At 38.8% G+C, this 23,305-nt stretch overlaps 2 protein-coding genes across 2 annotated transcripts; both read left to right on the forward strand.

Annotated features, from left to right (window-relative positions):
• Positions 1–347: 347 nt before the first annotated feature.
• On the forward strand, positions 348–3,598 carry si:ch73-59f11.3 (MADF domain-containing protein). Its single transcript, XM_056452935.1, has 2 exons — positions 348–766; positions 3,090–3,598. Exons 1-2 carry the CDS (start codon positions 437–439, stop codon positions 3,537–3,539), a joined length of 780 nt encoding a protein of 259 aa, XP_056308910.1. The 5' UTR covers positions 348–436; the 3' UTR covers positions 3,540–3,598.
• A 6,131-nt stretch (positions 3,599–9,729) lies between these two features.
• On the forward strand, positions 9,730–22,890 carry LOC130216742 (sterile alpha motif domain-containing protein 9-like). The gene is given in 2 exon segments (XM_056448617.1): positions 9,730–9,783; positions 17,578–22,890. Coding segments are annotated over 2 exon segments (4,491 nt in total). The 3' UTR covers positions 22,015–22,890.
• The last annotated feature ends 415 nt before the right edge of the window (positions 22,891–23,305 follow it).

The raw sequence follows: 23,305 nt of genomic DNA on the forward strand, positions 1-23,305 counted from the left end.
TCTTACAGTTATGAAATATTTTGACAATAAACAGGAAATGTTCATGGGCCATTGGCATCACCACATTGAAATGGTCTATATTACCAGTATAAGAGACTCTCTAAACAAGAAAGCCCTATTTACACACCTTAAATATTTGTGAACTTTATAATGTATAATTTATTAATATATTACATATGTACATTTTTTATATTTGTATTTTATTTATAGTCACGTTTATATTTTAATTGTAAGATGTTATATGCTGTTCTTTAAATAAGTAAATAAAAAGATGTACACTGGATATTACTGTATCCCCGTACAGTAGGCGGCGGTATGCGCCTGAACAATTTGGTTGCGATCCGCCATTAAATGCAGAGAGAGAAAGAGAGTTTCTCATTTCACTGAGATCAACAACAACAACAACAACAACAACAATAATATTAACAACATTAGCATGAATACACTGGAGAGACGAGTCGCGGAGCTGGTAAAGCTGTACCCGCACCTGTACGATCGCTCGCTGAGAGATTTTAAAGTCCCGGAAAAGGCGTTCAATTCCTGGAAAGAAATCGCTACGAAACTTGGCATCGACGACCCGGAGACCTGCAAATCCACATGGAGAAACATCCGCGACAAGTTTTCCAAAGCTATGAAGCGAATGCAGAGAAAAGGCGGAGATGAAGATGCCAGGGTTCCCAGGCTGTTTGTGGAACTTAAATGGCTCAGACCTTTCGTCCGGCTCCGAGAAAATACTGTGTCCAACACACCATGTTTTGAATATGAGGTAAATTAAAGTATCTAAATGTGTGAAAAAGATTGACACATTCAGACTTTCTCCTTAATAATGTGATTTCAAAAATATGGGGAAATCATATAAGCAGCCAAGTACAACATTTACAGTCAATTAAATAGTACTAATGTTGTTTTGAAGTCAAACTTACACGTGGTAAACAATATAGGGACTGTTAAAAATGAACAAATGTGCGAATATAAAGCCAACTTTACCTCAGTAATTGTTTTGAACAGGTAAACTGTAAGATATAAAGTTACAGTTACTAGTTTCTTCTCACAAATAGTAGCTGAATAACATTGTTATAAAAAACTAATTATTATTTTTGGATCTCAAATGGCTCAGACTTTTTGTCCGGCTCAGACAGAAACCATGTCCAACATACCATGTTTTTGAGGTAAAGTTGGTTTTATAGTCACACATTCAGACTTTCTCCTTAATAATATGATTTCAGAAAAAATATTATTTACAAATTCTAATAGGGGGTCAATTAAATATTGCTAATATTGATTTGAAGTAATACTTAAATGTGATTTCAGACCGAACATTCAAATTAGCGGTAAACAATATAGAGACCAAAGTTGTCACTGTTCAAAATTGAACAAATGTGGGAACATTAAACCAACTTTACCTCAGTAATTGTTTTGAACAGGTTAAACTATATGATATTCAATCAGTTTTATGCTTAAATATATGTGATTAGACTCTTTTAGTTAGAAAATTGTAGCACTTTTATTGTCAACAGACTTTTTTTTGTAATTAAACTAGTTTATTGTATATATACACTAGTTTATAGATTATAAAGTAGTTTATAGTCAGTGTAGGCCACGTATGTTACTTAAAGTAATTAGTTACAGTTACTAGTTACTTCTCACAAATAGTAACTGAATTACATCATTATAAAAGTGACAAATTACCAGGGAAAGTAACTATTGTGTTAATTAAAAAATGTCTAAAAATTACCAAATGTTTGTTGAATAAAATGAACATTAAATAAAATTTGTTATAACAAATTCTACACTATTCTATGTTAATGTTGCTGTGGGACAACGTGAGAGACCTCTATCAAATTCAATGTTTTATTGTAATATTATAGGGTGGCACGGTAGCTCAGTGGTTAGCACTGTAGCCTCACAGCAACAAGGTCGACGGTTTAAGTCCTGGCAGGGCCAGTTGGCATGGGTTTCCTCCAGGTGCTCTGGTTTCCCCCACAGTCCAAACGCATGTGCTGTAAGTGATTTGGCTAAACTAAATTGGCCATAGTGTATGAGTATGGGTGTTTCCCAGTACTGGGCTGCGGCTAGAAGTGCATCCGCTGCATAAAACATGCTGGAATAGTTGGCGTTTCATTCCACTGTGGCGACCCCTGATGAATAAAGGGACTAAGCCGAAGGAAAATGAATGGATGTAAATCTTATAAGTTCTATGGTGACATTAATACATAACAGATAATTGTTAATATTGACCACAGCTGACCAACAAATACGTCTCAACATAAAGGATGATGCTTCTTAAGAAATGTAACAAAATTAGAGTATAAATATTACAGTATTATTTTTAGAGTATTAATGTTAATCTGTAAATGAAATATAAAAATGAAGTTGACATCTTCCCAGGGTTGAAACAGATTTATTGTTAATAACGGAAACGGCATTGTAATGGGTGAAGCAGTAATTTATTTAATTAAGAAATCAGTGCTCAAGCACAGAGATTCGCATGCTCGAATTACATGAATGCGATCTCGACTTGTAATACTGCGCTCACGACATTTGTGAATGAAATAATGCCACAGGTAGTTGGTAGACCTGTGTAAAACACCCAACAGAGTCCGCCGCCACATCTGGAAAAAACTGCAGTATTTCCTATAATATTTTTTCTTCTGCATAAAGTCTTATTTGTTTTATTTCGGCTAGAATAAAGGCAGATTTTAATTTGTTAAAGCCATTTAAAGGTCAATATTATCAGCCCCTTAAGCAGTATTTGTTTTGTATTGTCTACAATGACTTGCCTAATTACCCTAACTTTACCCTAATTAACCTAGTTAAGCCTTTTAATGTCACTTTAAGCTGAATACTAGCATCTTGAAAAATATCTAGTCAAATATTATGTGCTGTCATCATGGCAAAGATAAAATAAATCAGTTATTAGAACTATTATGTTTAGAAATGTGCTGAAAAAATCCCTCTGTTAAACAGAAATATAAATAAAATAGAATTAATCTTGTGTTTTTTATACTTGACTGTATATATTATCTTTAAAAGCATGTTCATTTTGTCTGGTGATGATCATTAAAATGATATTCTTCTTTGTATTATAGATTAAAAATGATGAGACTCCAAAAAACATGGTGGCTGAAGAATCATCATCATCATCATCATCGTCTGGTTGCACAAATGAAAGTGATGTAGAGGGCCGGTGCTCAGCAGTTTCTCTGGATGCTTTTGGGACTTCAGTACTCCACAGGTCGAGCAGTACTCCATGCGAAGCTGTAACAAGTACAATTGCTCAGCCATCGCCATCTTCAGCCCTGTCCAGCAGAAGGAAAAGGAGACGGGACAGTGCAGGTGATGGCATTGGACAGCAGGAGAAACACGAAACGGACAGTTTTGATCGCCATGCGCAGATTGTTGCTGATTTTATGCGCAAGCTGCCGCCACGGCACTGTGCCATATTTAAGAAGAGATTACAGGACGTTATGTTTGAAACCGAGATGCAGCTGCTGGATGAGCAAGACCGAGGCACAATAGAGGCGGTTTATATCTTGTAACCAGTCTTGTGCAATGGCGTTTCTTGTGTTGTAAATAAATGTTATACTATACTGCTGAAGCTGCTGATTTTCACAACCCAGGCTCATTCTGAGAACGTAGTCCCGGGGACGTTTCTGGAGACCGCGAAATACGTCCCAGGAGGTACGTATTTGTGCAGTTTTTGTTTTCGCGAGTCCGCGAGAGGCCGCTGTGCGCGCTTTATCCCGCGCCGTTCTCGCGTAAACCCGCTAGAGGCCGCTGTCGAACGACCTTCCGCCTGTCTGCCTGGATGACGGAATGATTGACTGTGCGACCGGCCAATCGGCTGACCCACCCTCCTCCGTCCCTAAACCCAACCAACGACGATTCACAAAAGCCGTCCAGAAAAAGAAAAGCCCTCGTCCGATTTTTACCACGTTTTCGGATTTTGACCACATTCTCACCCTGTGACGAACTTGTTCGCTTCATTTTTTGGATTTTGTTTCTGTTTTCTTACCTGATTTCTGGAACCGCTCTTCCCCGGACTCGAACCCGGTCGTCGTCGTCGTGGTCAGCCCCTCTCTGCGCCTCGAGTCCGCCAGAGTACACGAAGAGCTAACCGGACAAACTGGCTGCAGCGGGAAAGTCCTCCACATGGAGGCCGGCCAGCAAGCGCCGAAGGGAACGGCGTCACACCGCCCCGCAGCGTTCGCTTAAAAAAATGAAATGCAGCCGTACGTACCCCCGGCTACGTATTTCACGGTCTCCAGAAACGTCCCCGGGACTACGTTCTCAGAATGAGCCTGGGTTGGATTTTCAATAGGGCTACTCAGAAAGTTGCAATAAATATAAAGAATATACGTAAACACTTTCAGTGAAGCTCCTGCTTATAATGAATTATAACTCTAATTATTAATTATCAGTCATAACAATTGTATAAATGTATCTATAAAGGTGTTATACTGTTGCTGACAGTTATAGCTACATTTATAATAGTGTTATTAATAATTATTAGTGATGCATTTCATTTTCGAATACACAGGCTCACATCACATTATACACTGATGTATAAGTGGAGAGTTCAGGTGCAAAAACCTCTAAATACCATCTGAAATTTTCTTCTAAAATAAGCTTTTTTCTCAGCCTGCAATATTTTTGTGCAGTTATTTCACTTTAAAGGCTATGCAAATAACCTATTTTTTGCCATAAGAGTGGATTTACTGAACACACACACAGGAATTTACCAAAAATGCCGATTTTAGAAGATTTTAGATGGCATTTAGAGGTTTTTGCACCTGAACTCTTCAAGTGTTATTTAATCGGTCACTTTACTTAAAGGGGACGTATTATGCCCCTTTTTACAAGGTGTACAATATGTCTGATGTCCCTAGAGTGTGTTTGTGTGTGAAGGTTTTGAAAAACGCTGGCAATATTGGTATCTTTTTAGCCCCCTGCTAAAAGCTATTAGCATTCTTCAAAATATCTTCTTTTGTGTTCAACAGAAAAAAGAAACTCATTAAAACCACATGAGGGAGAGTAAATGATAAGGTAATTTTCATTTTTGGGTGAACTGGCCCTTTAAAAGACATTTAGCAGAACAATCACAATTATATTTACTTGTAACTGAGTTAAATCTTGGTGATGTTTGAGTGAATGTCACTCAGTATAACTTACCCTATCATAAAATACCAAATGCTTAAGTTTACTATGTTTTTGCTGCCCTCTAGTGGACGCTGAATGCAGTTACACAAAAGAGGCAGGTAGAGGTCAAGCTTTCATTTCTCATTAGCGCAGTAAATGTGTTGTTTACTGGCTGATGTAATGTTATGGCACTGTTAATAGTAAAACAGTCTTTTTGCAATGGCGTATAATCAAGATGCTGCTTTATATATGCAAAGTATAAACACTCACAGGCCACTTTATTAGGTACACCTCTCCAACTGCTCGTAAATGCAAATTTCTAATCAGCCAATCACATGGCAGCAACTCAATGCATTTAGGCATGTAGACATAGTCAAGACGATCTGCTGCAGTTCAAACAGAGCATCAGAATGGGGAAGAAAGGAGATTTAAGTGACTTTGAATGTGGCATGGTTGCTGGTGCCGGACAGGCTGGTCTGAGTATTTCAGAAACTGCTGATCAACTGGGATTTTCATGCACAACCATCTCTAGGGTTTACAGAGAATGGTCTGAAAAAGAGGAAATATCCAGTTAGCAGCAGTTCTGTGGGCGCAAATGCCTTGTTGATGCCAGAGGTCAGAGGAGAATGGCCAGACTGGTTCCAGCTGATAGAAAGGCAACAGTAACTCAAAAAAAGCACTCGTTACAACCGAGGTCTGCAGAAGAGCATCTCTGAACACACAACACGTCCAACCTTGAGGCGGATGAGCTACAGCAGCAGAAGACCACACCGGGTGCCACTCCTGTCAGCTAAGAACAGGAAACTGAGGCTACAATTCACACAGACTCACCAAAATGTTGTGACATTCGGATGGTCGGGTCAGAATTTGGCATCAACAACATGAAAGCATGGATCAATCCTGCCTTGTATCATCGGTTCAGGCTGCTGCTGGTGGTGTAATGGTCTGGGGGATATTCTCTTGGCACACTTTGGGCCCATTACTACCAATAGAGAATCGTGTCAACACCACAGCCTACCTGAGTATTGTTGCTGACCATGTCCATCCCTTTATGACCACAGTGTCTCCATCTTCTGATGGCTACTTCCAGCAGGATAATGCACCATGTCAAGCGTTAATCATCTCAGACTGGTTTCCTGAACATGACAATGAGTTCACTGTACTCAAATGGCCTCCACAGTCACTAGAACTCAATCCAATAGAGCACCTTTGGGATGTGGTGGAACGGGAGATTCCAATCATGGATGTGCAGCCGACAAATCTGCAGCAACTGCATGATGCTATCATGTCAATGTGGACCAGGAATATTTCCAGTACCTTGTTGAATCTCTGCCACGAAGGATTAAGGCAGTTCAGAAGGCAAAAGGAGGTCCAACCCGGTACTAGTAAGGTGTACCTAATAAAGTGGCCTGTGAGTGTATGTAAAGAGAAAAAAGTAGGCATAATGCCAATTTAATTATTTATATTTCAGTTTGCACTAAGAGCTTTTTAGCTCGGATGTTGCTGACAAGTTTAAAAGAGATGATGGTAAAGTTATAGCAGCTGAATGCTGAACTGAATCATACTTTAACACTTCATCAAGCAATCTAAACAGCCCTGTAGAAGCTAAATATATTGATGCCATCAGCTTTGTAAGCTAAATGTGTCTGATTGAATGAATAGGGCATAGGCCCCGTAACACTATTTGTTATGTAAAGACAATGCTTTGGCACACAGATGTGGAGGTAGTCACCGTTTCCTGAGGAAAGTTTTTTTCTTCTTTGCATAAACCACTTCCAGCTCTGTTGCCATGTTTGGACTGAAGTCACCAAATGCTTCCAAACGCAGATGAAAAGAAATGGCTGCTATAGTACACTACAAAACACAAAAGGAAACTTCACCATACGAAACATAAAGAGAAGTCTCAAACATAGCTGTGGAATAAATTGCGGTCGCATTTTTATATTTACATCACGAATGAAAACAGATCGTTTACAAAATGCAATGATATATTGAACTTTCCATTTTTTTGTCCACTTAACTATACCTGCTTTAAGAATTCATACAGACAGAATTCTGCAGTTACATCCATGTACAAGGTAAGATTGATCAGTTCTAAGAAATACACACACACATCCAGCTCACATAAAGTTGCTTTATTAATGTTTATACTTCTTGTACAAACATACACAAATACCATGTACAACAGGTAAGACCTGCACTTCTAAAAACTGTCTAGATAAACCAGTTTTCGTGCATATTCTTTCAAGTGATGATGATATTGTGAGATATTGACAACATCTGGCAACCTTGCTGAATAATGTCTTATCTGCATACCTTTCCTGTTACATTCCAGAAGAACAAACCGAAGGATTAAACCACTGAGTTCAAAACATATGTTCAAAATATGTTCAAAACATATGTTAATCTCTCAACTTGACATGGAGGTATGTTTCCTATATTTTTCGCATTATTTTGTTCAAAACGCAATACAAAAATGTGGGTGTAATTGAATGATCACACACCGAAGTGAGAGGGGTTCATTTTAGATGGAAATATTTGATCTTCATATGCAGTATATTCCACAACATTGTAAAGTAAACATTATTTTGACCAGACGAGAGTAACACATTCAGTTCTTTTGAATGTATTTTATATTGCTGCCATGAACTTTTGACAACTGACTGAAATGGATTGAATGTCTAACCTTTGCTAATGCGGGCTATTTTACCGGGTTTGTTTAGAATAGAGTAATATTTATGGAATCTTCAGTATATTTACACCTCAACCAATTTGACATGTACTACATTATCTTCATTTGTTCTCGAAACAAGCGCTTAAAATGAACGGTTAAAGCAGGAAATAGCATGAGTCAAACTTTGACTATTTACTATTACTATTATTTATTCCAATTGTGTGTATATACTGTACAGCAGGGGTACTCAAGTTCAAGGGGGCCACATTTAAACCACATAAAATGCGAAGGGACACAAATTACAATCTGCATCAAAAGACTTTCAGGAGTTTTACTGACTTTAAAATGCTGTTTATTACTAAGTCAGCGTGTTCTTCTTCTATCTGACCAACAATTCTGAACATGATAATCATTTTGGGTGAAAAAAAGGTTGATTAACACTTGCATTTACACTATATCCAGATATGTTGAGCACCATTGAAAAGTATGTCATAAATGAATGATACATATCATAGACCAATAGTATATTTTATATTTAATAATATAGTAGGCTTATTATATTACAAATTGATGCATTGTTTTCTTTATATCGTACATTTCTACTTAGGGTCTATAGAACATCTGTTGTTATTAATTCTATTACTATTACTAGTAATGGTAGAGTAGCCTACTGGTTTTAAGCTTGGTTTATACTTCTGCATCGAGTGATTGTCATACTCTAAGGTGTATACCTTGCACAAAGTCATGCATTTTTTACATCCGTGAACATGTTTGAAATGCTAGCATGCAGTGGGGTACTGTAGAAGTAGCTAAAACTCACACTCATTCATGGAAGAAAGAGGTGAGAACCAGCGATATTCAACTTTATTCATAAAGTAAACACAAAACAAAAGTGTCCACCTGGAGCTCCTCCACTGCCTCACAGACTCAACACAGAAGTATCAATTAGCCTTCATTTGGTTATTCTTACTATTCATTGCAGCTCAGTTCTGCACAGACAAATCTTACCACAACCAAAGGAAGAAGAAAAAACATACACCACACACACACACACATTACACTAGTCAGCGGTTCACTGTGGAGATCGGCTAGCTGTTCTTAATGGAAGTCTGAACTCCAATAACTTGCTGACGCGATGATAGCTCCATTCACTGCTATTGGATGACTTTTTACATTACAATTTGAATAGGTTAGTTTTTCATGATGGTGAGAGCATCATTTGCTATTTGCACAATGCAGTGCTGCAGCTTTAATATGCTATATTAGCGTAGCCTATACACACTGTTCATGGATGGGTTCTTAGCAGTGACAGATGTACCCAGGTGAGAAAATAAAGTAGAGCATGTAACGTACGCAGCATAACTTATGTTTTCCACAATTTCAGATGTGTAAATGGACCTATGGATGTGACGAGAATGCGAATTAAAATATAAAAGTGCATTAATTTTTAGCGTGATGCGGACCAAAAAATGTATCTAGATGGGCCTCTTGAGTCCCTGCTGTACAGTATGTCCTCCCTTATTCGTCCCTTGTTAAGTTGAATTTAAATAATATAAACAAAACTACAGCATTGAAACTCTAATGAAAAAGTTCTGTATTTAATTTCCTTCATTTCTGAAATTTCAGGTGGCACTCAAATGTTTTATAAGCAGCACATTGTATTCCTTGATTAGGTAAGTCAGTCATTATTCTTTTGATTATGATTATTTTTATTATTATTATAAGAAACCTAATTTATGTTACAAACGCACTTTCTTTAAGCTCTTAATCAGAGGAGTTTCCAGTACCTTTATGGAAACATCAAAATATTCTGAGGTAAGTAGCTGTGCAGAGGACAATCCTTTTTTTTTATGGGCATCATGTTATTCTTATAGAAAATGAATATTTGTTGCATTAAATGTCCAGGACCCAGTGGCATGAAACTCCTTAAGCTAAAACATCCCATAGTTATGAAGTGAAGGGAATCCTTAGTAAAAATCAGGTTGCAAGAAAAAACCCAAAGGTCAACTTGTGGCAAGTATCTAAATGTTTTCTTAATTCCAGGTCACACCAAGCTGATGGTCGGCTATTGGGCTTTGTCAGTCCATTGGTCAGCATTGGTTAGGCTGCTTGGGTTTGGTGTGTACACACGTCGCTTCTCGTAGAGTTAACGTCAGATCGCATTGGCCAATTCAACATGTATAAACAGCGGTGGTGGTCTAGTTATTCAGCAATGAATCAGAGCATGAGTGTGACGTAGTGAAGTGGCGAACCAGAAAGTTCTGGTTTCCCATTGTGAACAAGAAAAAAGATAGTGCCTTCCGCTGGTTTGAACAGACATGTCCTCCAGCTCAGAATACACTCTCTCATTTTAGTCCGTTTGGTGTGTTCACAGGCAGCTTTTTGGTCCAGACAGAACCAGACATGAGCCAATGTGAGGAGACAACACAGTTGGGTTTTGTCAGTGCTAGTTGTTTGGCATCGACTTGGTGTGCACTGGTCTTTAAGCTCTCCAATGATTTAATTTTTAAATAATTTAAGTGTAATAAATCAAAGGGACCAAAACAAGTTCCTTAGTCCACTTAAACTTAGATGTGATTGCTGTTTATTTATTAATCAAAATTTTTAAGGTGACATATGAGATTGGAAGTTTAAATGATTTTTAAACCAAAAGTCTATAAGTCACTTTGGTTTCTTGATTCATGTTTCTCAATGGTAGCATAAATAAACACCCATTTTACCCTGTTAAAAAACCTAATTTCACAGCGAACCATTTTGATTAAAATGCTAATGAGCTGCTGCTCAATGAGGCTGGATCATAAGTGGCTGTGGTACCCTACCGATGCATTCTTAAGGGTTGGTCCAGTGCGCTACACATAAAAGCACTCAAGCATTCTCGAGGTACTGCTGACTCTTGTCTGTATAAGTATTTGATTGACCAGTCTGTATGGAGTATTCAATATTGTTTTTACATAATAAGGACAAAATCTGACAAACACTTGGTCGTGTATAATTTTCATTTATAATTTATCATTGCTTGACATTGCATTTGCTAACAATAACCAAACAAATCAAACAAGAATTATCTATAAAAATTACACATTAACATCCATTTTAGTCCAGATTTTATTGCCGAGGTCGTAAAGCAGTGCCATGGAAAAAAAAAATGTGCCCATTCTTTCTGGGGCATTCTCTTCATATATAATGTTATGCTGTTTCTCTGTTGTCTCTTCTGAGGCTGTGATTCTATGTAAGGACACCTGTAAGCCTCTAAAGTGTAGAAGTCCATCTGTTAGCCCAATGACGAAACTAACAGCATGGTCGAAGGTTAAATGCATGTTAACCTTTTCTAGTGCTTCTGAAAAGAATTTAGTTATTTATTCAAATTTATTTATGTTTGTTTTTCAGCTCCGAATTTAATCTGACTCATATTTTAAGTGATCCCAAAGACTGTATTTCTAATTGTAAGAACGGCTCACATTCATCATTTAAGACTTCATTTAGAGTTTTGATTTATATCTGTTCCCTTACTCTTCAGTTATACGTTCATTAGGGACCAAATAACGCTCAGAGTTTTACGCCCTGGGTTTGCGTGTCTTCTCATGGACAGTATGTCGATGCTCTGAAATTAGCCAGAGGATGTAGGGTTAGCTAATACTTTGATAGTCTGGTTGCCAACTGCTCACTCATCCTAAAAAGTAGTATAATTAGCCACTTCCAGACAACGTGCTAATTTCAGCAAATAGATGATTAAAGATCTCCATGCTGTCGTGCACACTGCTCCGTACAGTCAAATGTGCCTTAGAATCAATCTAATCATGTCGCATCATAAAGGTAGCACAGACTCCACTTAATCTACTGGATATAAAAGATTTCAGGAGAATTCAGAATAAGTCAAAACTTAACATTTTATTTGTCAGGTAAAATTGTATTAAGCCAATTACATAATAAAACAATCAGAAAGCCAATTCAGAGATGATACTGTAACAATACAACATCCATTACTGAAAGATAAATCAAAGAGTTAGAGATGCACACCTGACCAGAGAAGTATGTTGCAGCATAAGTCTCTTGGCTACAAGATCCCTGTGATATTTGTCCACATTTGCTTTAAATACTCAACCCAGAACAAACAGCCATAAATTCAAGACAATAAAAGCATCACTGAGACCCTTGCCTGGTGAATTTGAGGTGTTAACCATTTCTAAGGAGGGGGAGCATCCGGCAGAGATTTTATCAAAGCCAAAAAACAAATCAACATATATCAGTGAAATATTACAGTGAAATTAAGAGCACTTTACCAATTACACAGACATTTAAAATGATTCCAAACATGAATATAAGGCTACAAGATACACCATATTAAAACCGTGGACATTTTATGTGAAATGTGCTCTGATCAGTAAGTCACTTAAAGGTCAAGAAGGGAGGCTTGGGGTGAAAGGAGAAGAGTGCATTCCTGCATTCTTCCCTTATATCAAAAGACATATAGTCAGGAAGATTTAATCAGGATGATTTGAATAGAATAGTTGAACAGCTGGTTTTCTGATCACTTCTCAGATCAGAAAGTCTGTTATTGTATTGCATAGCAATTCTTGTGGTCTTGTCTCATGAAATTCCATAACAGTTCTTAGGGTCTGATATTCTGGAGAGATTTAGCGCGCTTTACAAAAGTTATATCTAAACACAGAACAGGCTATATATATATAAGGAATAATCGTCATTATTGATCATGATTAACATTTTGAGCAAAATAATCGTGATTATCTTTTTTTTCTGTTATTGTGCAGCCTCAATATAAGGTGTATAAACTTAAAGGATTATTGACAATAATACATAGTCAATTAATAGTTGTCACATATATTTTCTATACGGATGTAACCCTTGATCCCAGAAGGAGGGAAGAGAAGAAATAAAAGATTAATAACTTTGAGTTGTATAAAAAGTAATAATGCCGAGCAATTAATGTGAGCATACGAGAACCTCTAAAGGTATAACCATCCAACATCCCCTGACCCTAGAAGGATTTTGTCACCTGGCACCTCTTAGGAAGCATACGATCAAGTTATGCTTCCCGAACATCCTGCAGCAATGTAAACTTTAGAGTGTAGGGTGACAGCTCCAACTTCTCCTGAAGGAAGCATAGCACAACAGCAGTTGAATAAGTTTAGGGATTTCCATAGCAAGAAGTTCATCAAATGTTAACCACCACTGGCTGTAGGTCACCCTAAGACTTTCATGCTTCCATCTGTGGACCACACATGGAGGTTCCACAGATCTGGCCATCAATGCCTGATGGAGCCCCTGTGCCTGTGAAAGAAGGTCCTTCTTTAGGGTTATCTGGCAGGGAGGGGCTGTCGCTAGATGAATGAATTCATGTTAATCAGGTCCAGGTGTACCATTGAGGCCCAACCAGCAAGATATGCTACACATCCCTCCTGGCTCATTGGGAGGAACGCATATTTGCGCAGACTCTGGGGCAGAAGGAGTCCTAGGTCAAGAACGACCGTCATTGGGTGGATTTAGAAGAAACAAACAAGTCAACCTGGGCTTCTTCAAATTGCCCACATACCTGCTTAACTACATCAGGTGGAATCTCTTCATTTTCTGTGGAGAGTGATGAGTTGTGAGAACGTATTGGCTGCACAATTGAGCTCGACCAGAATATGAACAGCATGCATCGTTTTGAGGTGCATGTGACTCCATAGCTTTTTAAAATATAGATTGTGTCAAAGCAGCTTAATATAGATTCAAAAGGTAAGAAGCCCTTATATTTCAAATTATTAAATTGAAACTGCTTCAGCTGAGTTTATTATAAATCTCACTGTACAGGTTCAGCTCAGATAAATGTAATACAAATGTCACAGCTGAAAGGCACTGATGCACTGAAGAGCAACTCCATCGATGTGCAGCTTCACTAGTCCCATCCCAGAAAGCAGTAGGCAACAGTGGTAAGGAACTAAAACTTCACCAATTGACGAAAGTGAGAACAAACCTTGAGAGAAACCAGGATCAACTGGGCACGACCATTTCTCTTTTGGCCAAACGTCTTGTGCAGAGCTGCAGTCTGGACATCTGAGGCTTGAGAATGATGGTTGTCTATCGTAGAGAAGCTGCAGGTCCAAGTAGGTCAGTGGGCAAGTGTTTAGCCTAGCTAACAAAATCAATGTAAAGACTCATCCGGTACTTACGCTCTCCACTCAACATTGACCATGAAAGCCATCTGCTCTGGATATGGACCAGATCAACAATTATGTACGAGAAACGCAGACTAACATGACCATAGATGCCATTCAAATTAGTGTCTTTTTGGGAGTGTTCCCAGCTCCAGTTGCCCTAATTAATGCAATAAGATTGATATACGACGTACGGTATATTTTGATATTCTAGAAATCATCAAGTTATCAAGTTTCTCAGCATGTGCGTTACGGCTAAACCTGTTTGATATTGTAAAGGACATTAAGTCCCTCCTAATGCCTCTGACAGTAACCCAATTGTCCTGTTCCAAAGACACTACAACCAGAGCTGAACAGCTTTCTGGGCTAGTCACATCTGGGCTAGTCACACCCCTATCTAAAGTCCTAACACTCTTACTTTCCTCAATTAAACTTTGGATGTGTATCTCTAATTATGAGATCTTCTCTGTCAGCCTATTTCCCTACATTTATCACATTTGCAGCCCTTACTGCTGACAGAGGGAGCCTTTGACCGATCTTTCACTGAGTAATGTCCCCGGCGGTGTCACAAAATAGGCCGGCCTTGGATATGGGCATGTTAAAATAGTGAGCTTTGTCAACGTCATGCATATTGGACAGGTTCAGCCTGTGGTGGTGTTTCTGGACCACTAATGTGGAGATCTTCTTCCCCAGGGAACAAGCGGCCAACTTGGTGGTTATGTAAGCATAGTCGATAGCCATGCGGAGCTCATGCATTAAGCCCAGGGAACCCCGGAGGGTGGCAGTGGGTCCGAATCATCCTCTGAACATGTTAGCCCATCCTCCAATGCAGCGGGGGACATCTGGTCTCTGGTGTCATCCAATGAGAGCTCGGCCATCCCTGGCCATGTATCATCACATTCACTGGATGAGCCACTACTGTGATCTTCAGGTCTGCCCGTGTCCTAACTGACTTGCGGGGAGCAGCAGGGGTAACACGCCCTAAGGGGTGACAAGGCTAGATTGCACCACAACCTCACAGTGAGGGCATCAGCTGTCTGGGAGCACCTCCTCAACATGCTGGATCCCCAGTGATGCAGTACTTGTGCCCGTCATCCAGGGAGAGGAAACCACTGCATCCAGAAGCGCACGGTTGGAACGACATATTTAAAAAGACGCGTTGTTTGACCATGTTGCTCTCTTAGGGGATTCTGCTCTTTTAGTAGAAACTGCTTTTTTTAGCCACCAGTGATCACCGGCACATGTAGAGGTGAGTTCTGCCAACTCATTGGCATTCGTTGGCCCATTTTCTTAGTCTTCAGAGTGATTGGTCATCTAGCGATCTCCCCAAAGTGTCTTATCTAGACATACATCGGAGTTCCCACTGCAGGGGAACCACACTTCATCTTGGCTGGAGGGACCGGCTCAATTAGAACCTTCGGCAGGAGGTCAGAAAAGTCTTTGTGGAGGCTGTTTGGCAAACTGAGTTGCGTAGCAGAGTCTGATCATCCGGATGAGCTATTGAAATGGGCTGGGCATTGCTAACTAGGCTGGCAGAACCTGTACAATAGGCACCATCAGTACAATCACTGATGCACCAGCATTGTGGGAGCCAGCAAAATTGAGAACACCTCCCACGTCTTAGAACATGGTGTGTCCCAAAGGTGGGTCGAAAAGTGCATTACAGCACATACTATGTTCACAGGATCCTGCAATGAGGCAGGAGGTGAGAGAGGAAGAAGCCCATCCTTTGGCAGCTACCTTCTAGCCATTGGCAAAATCATTTCTCTGGGCTGTGAGTTGACAATTAGGACATCTCTTGCTTGCAATGCCTGGAGTGATGCACGGTTGGCACAATGATGTAATGGCAAGATGGCATCGCCTGGCTCTGGCAACTTGTAGCTTCATTTGCAATATTCAGAAACCTACAGGTGATGTCATGGACACTATGTGTTCATCTTTTTTTTTACAGTATATGCTGCAGGCATGCCATTACAGTGAGAACATGCACTACTCACAAGCACTGAATCTACATGCTGGACACCCAGACCTGTAATGCAGAAATTGTGGTTGTCATTCAGTAGCAGAAAACCACCACATCCAGAAATGCACAATCGGTATGCCATCTTAAATAAGACTCAAGTTAAACCGACTGCTTGCTCTATTAGACATTTTCTCTTTTCTTAGGATGAAACACCAGTTAAATGCCCAGGGACAAAGTATATACAACTTCTCATTGCAGGGTTCTCTCCGCCAAACTCAAAGAGTGGCTTCAGGAGTAGGCAGTGCTTGCACTGAAGTGAAATAAGATGTGCCTCTTCACATGTGCACCTTATATTCTCCTGGTCAGGAGAAGTGGTTGCACACGCAGATACATTGGCCCTTTTTCATACAACTTATACATTTATAACATAAGTCATATTTAGCTGCTGATAAGGAACTGAGTTTTAACCAAAGGCTGGGTTTTCAGTTTCTTATGATGATTATTTATTGTGATGTGTAACTAGAAAAGTATTGTGTATGTTGCCAGAAACTACAGCTTATTAGAAGCACTTATGTGATCATGACAGTTAAGATATCAGATAAATAACTTTTGTAAATTGTTTTGTGCTTGGTTAGGTTTCTCCTGTGTTAGCCAGCTCAGACAATTTGACAAGAAAACATATTTTATAAACTATCTGAGCGTATTTATGTGCCAGAATTGACCTGTTTGACCAAGTTGTGCCACTTTATACATAACCAGCTACTTCTACAAATGTGCCAACCTCCAAACTATGGACAATTACTCACCTTTTTTTAAACACTTAAGTTATAAGCCAAAGATGGTGCCTTTCATATCTCTGTGTTTAAATGAAGCTATGCGGGCATGCAGTCTGCTCTGTGTTAAGATGTAGAAGTTCCCAGGTGTCCTGTGAAGGGGATTAGTTTTATATACAAACAAAAAACACTTGCTGGACTGCTTTACGACCTGTATCTTTACAAGCCAATAACATGCTGAAGTCATATCAAGATTGCATTTAAAGGATGTAGCTGTACCTACAATTTGTCTAAAATATGTAATTAATTTATATTATATTATATTATATTATATTATATTATATTATATTATATTATATTATATTATATTATATTATATTTCATATGTAGAGATGTTTGTTTAAATACATATTGTACTGAAAATGGAAGGCTGCAATAATAAATTGCACACAACAATTTTATGCAACAGAGACTGCCCAGCACGTTCTCACATTTTGTTAAAATAATTTGGAAACAGCTTTAAGTTCTTCATGTCAATCATACAGACGAAAGTAATCAGAAGCTTGAAGCTTGGCTGAGCTCTGTATGTGTTGGCTGTGCTGTTTTAACTGCTTCTCAAGAATGGATCACCATTCCTAGTCCTGCAGTCTCAAGCAAGGGCAGGGTGAGCAACAGGTCATTAGAATTTAAGAAGATATGAAGTGCAACAGTTCACTGTGGACTGAGGTGCATTTGACAGAGTAAAATAGGTGTTGATTCACATTACCATTAAAATTTTTTACCAAAAAGAAAGCTTTAAAAGCTTTCATGCTACTGGCCACAGTTATCAAGTATATCAATGCCATAAAACTTAAGGTGTTGACTTTCTTTCAGAAAACTGATGGGAGGGCAGCCATGTCATCTGAACATCCGGTGGACATCAAAGACTGGAATAAAGACCATGTGAGAAAATGGATGCTTGACATAAAAGTGGACAGAGAAGATGCAGACATTTTTTACAGTCAGAGAATTAATGGGGCTGGGCTTCTCCTCTTGGAGGAGAAGGATTTTAGGGAACTAGGTCTGTCACTGAATGCAAGAAAACTGGTTATTCACAACATAGGCCTATTGAAACAAAAGGCTAAGCAGAGAAATGACATGGTGACTTGGTCTTGTAGCCTGAAGCCTTACCCTTTTAATAGATTTAATGCAGCTCACAGGTACAGAGAAAACACCACTCTAGATGTAACCGAAACTGGTCCTATAGACCTCATTCAACCCTGCCATGAATTCAAAGCCTTCACCAACACAACAGAAAAGGACAGGAGGCAAAAATACACTTATGAGGTGATACGATTTGCAGCAGCTTGCATGAATAGCCGCACAAATGGCACCATTCATTTTGGAGTAGCAGATAAACCACATGGACAAATTCTGGGTATACATGTTCAGAGAACTGATGATTTTGATGTACAACAGTCACATGCAATTGAAAGACATTTTATGTCGGACAGGATTGTTCGGATAGCAAAGATGTGCATTAAACCCCCTCGATTTGTTGAAGTTCTCAAAGTTGACATGACATCCTCTGGAAAAAGTGTTATTGAAGTGGACATAGAGCCATCCTCTATAGTCTGTCAAGACCTTTATTTCAACACATATGATGTAGAAAAGAATAACAAGAAACTCAAAAATAAAGACAAGATACCTGAGCCCAAAGCAACAGGCAAGAAGAAGCACGATAACAAGTCTTTCTTCATAAGAGACTGCAGCAGCAGTAAGAATCTTTGCACATCTGATTCCTCAAAGGAGTATGAGAAGCATATTGCTAACATGGCACATTTATCCCTGTTGAGAAAGAAAGCTGAAGAAAAGCATCTCTCTGTTGTCAAAAACAGTGTGCAAGGTTCTAAACTATGTGAGATGATAACAGGAGGGACACAATCTTTGGACAGGTCACACTTTGCATGGTACATTGTGGTGGCCAACAAATCTCATCCAATTCAGCTGGAAAACTTCAGTTTCCTTCATCACATGGATCTACTGGCTGTTTTGGATTTTGATCCAGAATCTGCGGAAAGTGGCTTGATTGAGATATTCAAAGAGAAGAAAACAAATGTTCATTTACCAGCTCAGTATAAAGTAACAGAGGCAGTTGAGGACATTGCAGACAAGTTAAAGCTGACTAAAAATACAAGTTGGGTTTTCTGTAATGGAGGAATTCATGGGGAAAGCCCCTCTGGTCCCTTTAACTGGTTAACTGAAAAAGGATCCTCTGTGCGTGATGTTGTTTCTTTTCTGTGCCGAAAAGATGTGCTGCATCACAAAACATTTCTTGTCTTATTCTTGCTTTTAGATCATGTGAGTGATGGAAAAGACCCATTGCTTGAAATCTTCAGTATCTTTTTACAGGAGCTTAAGGGAGAGAACCAAATCTTATGCATCTGTGACAATGCAACATCATACACCAACTGGAAGGATCTCATTCAGGGCCGATATGGAGTTGACATCTCTAAGAGATGTATTTATGAGCTGAGCTTTGCTGAAGTCAATGGCACTGTGCTAAGTCTATGGTCTGAAAACCGCAAATCAAGCCGCTTTCTGCCTTGTGGTGGTGGCGGTAAAGTTGTGCTCTCAAAGAAAACAGAAGAATCCTTACATATGCTGAGTATTCTTTGTGTGAACCAGTGTGAAGGTGGTAATGAGGACAAACAACATCATGAAGAGATCTTTTATAAGGGAGGCAAAGTGTCTTGGTGGAACTTCTACTTCTCAGAACAGCCTGGCTCAATGTCGTTCATCAAACGAGACAAGTTTGACTACATTGTGAACACTATTATTCCAGACATATGCAGTCGTATGAGAGTGTGTGAGTTTTTCAACATCTTCCATCTTCCAGGGTGTGGTGGCACTACATTGGCCATGCATGTTCTGTGGACACTCAAGGATAAATTTCGTTGTGCGGTGCTGAAGGACACAACAGATGACACTGCAGCAGAACAGGTAGTGCAGCTACTAACATATGAGGCAATCGAGCAACCTACGCGTCTTCCTGTTTTGCTCATGATCGACGACTTCCAAAACATTTTGGATGTCAAAAAACTCCAACTTCAAATTGAGGAGGAATGTCAGAGGCAAAATCTTTCTTCAAAGTCTCCACAAGTCATAATTGTCAATTGCATGAGAGTTGAAACTTGTGTACAGACTGATGATACAGTTTTCATTGGAAACAATTTATCTGAGAAGGAACAGAAACTATTTGAAGAAAAGCTAAAGGAGATTGAGAAGACCAACAGAAACACTAAAACATTTTATGGATTTATGATTCTAAAGACCAACTATTCCTCCACCTATATACAGGGTGTTGTAAAGAACACACTCAGGGGCTTCAATCTCCAACACAAACACGCTCAGCTTTTCGCTGTTCTTGTCCTCTTGCATTTCTACTACAAAGATGCAGTGCTGTCAGTCTCTACATGTGAAGAGTTTCTTGATTTGCAAATGAAAGCAGATTCTAAATCCTGCAATGTTGAAAATGGATTCAAGACGTTTTCCACTCTTTTGACAAAATGTACCGTTGATTCTAAAATCACCTTTGAGGGTGTGCGGGTGATTCACTCAAGTATAGCTCAACACTGCTTGAAGGAGCTTTCAGCTTCTCATGGAGTGACAAAGGCAGAAATCACTAACATTCTGCTTACAACAGAGTTATTTTATGTGTACACTCTGGGAAAACAAAAATTAATGCAGGATGTTCACAGCATGTTGGTAAGGAGGCAAAGTTCAGTTGAGGCTGAAGACTCCCTTTTTTCACCTCTTATTCAAGATATAATGAAAGAAACCCCAGGGATGGAAGAAACTGTTCTTCTTAATGCAGCAAAGTGCTACAGAAAGGATGCAGTAATACCTCAGCTTCTCGCCAGGTACTATTACATCAAGAAACAAGACTTTGCTATGGCCATGGATTGGGCTAAGAAAGCCAAAGAACTTTCAAGGGAGAATTCATACATATGCGATACGGTATCCCAGGTACTTGTAAATATGCTCAAGCGTGCTTTTCGCGACGACAAAGATGATCCCATCAGGCCAGAAAGTCTTGATAGGTATCTTACATTGGCTAAGACGGCAACAGAAGCTTGCAAAGAAACACAACAAACAGCAAACAAAGAAGCCATGACTCGACTGCAAAGACAAAAGGATTATATTACCTACAACACTGCTGGCCATCTCTGTGAACTTCAAGTTGCAGCTACAGTCATAGAAATCCTACAAAAGACGCCACTGTATAAATCACGAACAGAGCTGGAGGGATCTGACACCAGGCAATCAACAGATGCAGAAAGTGAGCCATATGAAAAAGTACTAGGGAGGCATGTCAACTTTCTAACTCAACATAAAGCAACGATGAAGCAAGATTTTGTTTTTCTTGAGACCTTTTTTGTCAACTTGGTACCCTTTTTTGCTGGGAAAGACAAACAAAAAGAGGCAATCAAACACAAGGTTTGCAAGTATTTTCAACAGTATACTGAACTCTTCTGTAAAATCAATTGGAGTGAGCTACGTAACAAAGAGTTAATGAACGCCACAAATAGAAAATCACAGATTCGTGAATGTCTGGAGAAGAACAGGGGTGATACATATACTGGCCTTCTGGAATATTTATATGAGGAAAACTCTTCATCAACTCTTGAAGAGATCCTCCAGCAGTATCATTTCTTTCTGGATCCCAAAACAGAGGACAGAAAACTGATGGACACTATAAACTTTATTTATGCCAATGTAATTCTAGCCAACATCAACCCGAAATCTCAGTACATCATGCCCTACCAAGACCTTCGCAAATTGCTCCTGAATTTAAACACTTGCCCAAGATCACTGAGTGAGATTCTGCCATTGTACTACATCTCAATTTTGTTATTATGGCAAGAGGCCCACCGTGACTTGCCAACTTTTGTGTCACAAATGAAGGCATCATATTCAAAAGAGCTGAAACCCCTGTCTAATGGAAAGAGAGCAGCGGTCCACTTTTACTTAGGAAAGGATAGAGGTTACAGTGGCCTACTTTCCTATAGGGATATTAACCGCTGTTTAGGACCAGGAGAGGACATCTTAACTCAGTGGGACAACGAAAAAATATGGAAGACAGTAAGAAACAGTAAGAAGCTTCAAAGAGTTTCAGGTGAAATTCGCAACAATTTGATCTGGGTTGCTGATGTGAAGGTTATGGTCGATCCAATGTTTGTAACTCAGTTACGCAAAGGATCTGGCGCCCGTGTGAAATTCTTCATCGGATTCTCAATGAATGGACCAGTGGCACTTGACATATTGTGATTCAAAAGGATCACCAGAATGATCTACAAATGTATCTACAAAGACAAAGCTTTCTTTATTTCCATTAATACAATTAAAACTCAAACAGACTCATGGACTCAAAGCTCTCTAGTTGCTAGAGATTTGCCTCATATTTTAGCTTGCCTCATTATTTTATCTTATACATACCAATATAAAGCAATTTCTCAATCACTGACATTGCAAGATTTCAAGCTATGTTTTAGCAGAAATGCCAGATTTGATGTGAATTTTTCTGACCTTATGCTTCACATATGAGCAGGCGCAGCCATTGGAACCTTACTGGCTTAAGTCTTATGTTCTCATTCACTTCCATAAATTTTAACTGTAAAAACACCTTGTTATGCAGCTTGATGTTGCAAACTGATATTTTGTAATTACATAACTTTTAGTTTTATGTATTGTCAGGAACACACTTGTTTGTCGGAAGGAAGTTCTAAACCGATCACCAAAACAAGCGCACTTCCACATTGCAGAATAAGGTCAATATAAGCATGTGCATGAGAAGTGAGTAAAACATTAAATTCAAGAGACTTTTGTGCTGTACTTAACTTAAACTGGGTTTTCTACTGTTTGTTTTGACTTTTACAAGTGTTTTACATGTATTTTGAGTTGTTTAGCAGTGTTTTTGGTCTTCGGAAATGTAATAAACAGAAGAGGTACTGGGAATTTGCTGTTTTTTCCATTTGTTCCAGTATGATGTTTAAGCAACATTCTGCCTTTGTTTTTTTTCTTTTTACTTTTGTACATTGTTTTTCTGTAATATGTGTAACAAAAAAGTCATAAATCCCTGTTAACAAGCAGAATATTTCTATGTCCTTGTGGTTAGAAGACTTAATATATTTAAGTTAACAAAGGTTACCGAATAAACATATTTCTAATCAGTTCTTTTCCTGACTTACACTCATTCTTTTGCATCTAGACATGCTCCTTCTTTTTCAAACTAACAATAAAACCTACTTTTAAAAAATGTACTACCTTTCTATTATGTTTTTCTCATATTACTCAACCTCCTTTTAGGTGTCAAAATCACTGTTTTCGCCTTGTCGCACACCCAGAGTCTTAAACTTCAACAATGAAAATAACATTTTAAAATATTATGTATCTGGTATCTATTAATGTATCTTAATTAAGCACTAGTAAAACAGGTTAAATATTTTATAGTTATTAATGTGAGACTATTATCAATATTATTTTTTAAACAAAATATAGCTGTCGCACAGTATCAGTGTCATTTCCACCACAACACTGTAATGTCGCTTTAAAAAGTTTG

The sequence above is a fragment of the Danio aesculapii genome, chromosome 3 (assembly GCF_903798145.1).
Source record: "Danio aesculapii chromosome 3, fDanAes4.1, whole genome shotgun sequence".
In the NCBI taxonomy this organism is placed as follows: domain Eukaryota; kingdom Metazoa; phylum Chordata; class Actinopteri; order Cypriniformes; family Danionidae; genus Danio; species Danio aesculapii.

What these genes read in the sequence shown, in the direction of transcription:
- si:ch73-59f11.3 (XM_056452935.1), top strand. Translation starts at nt 437, where the DNA reads ATGAATACACTGGAGAGACGAGTCGCGGAGCTGGTAAAGCTGTACCCG. An exon ending in CACCATGTTTTGAATATGAG is followed by an intron (nt 767 to 3,089) that starts GTAAATTAAAGT and finishes TTTGTATTATAG; the next exon opens with ATTAAAAATGATGAGACTCC.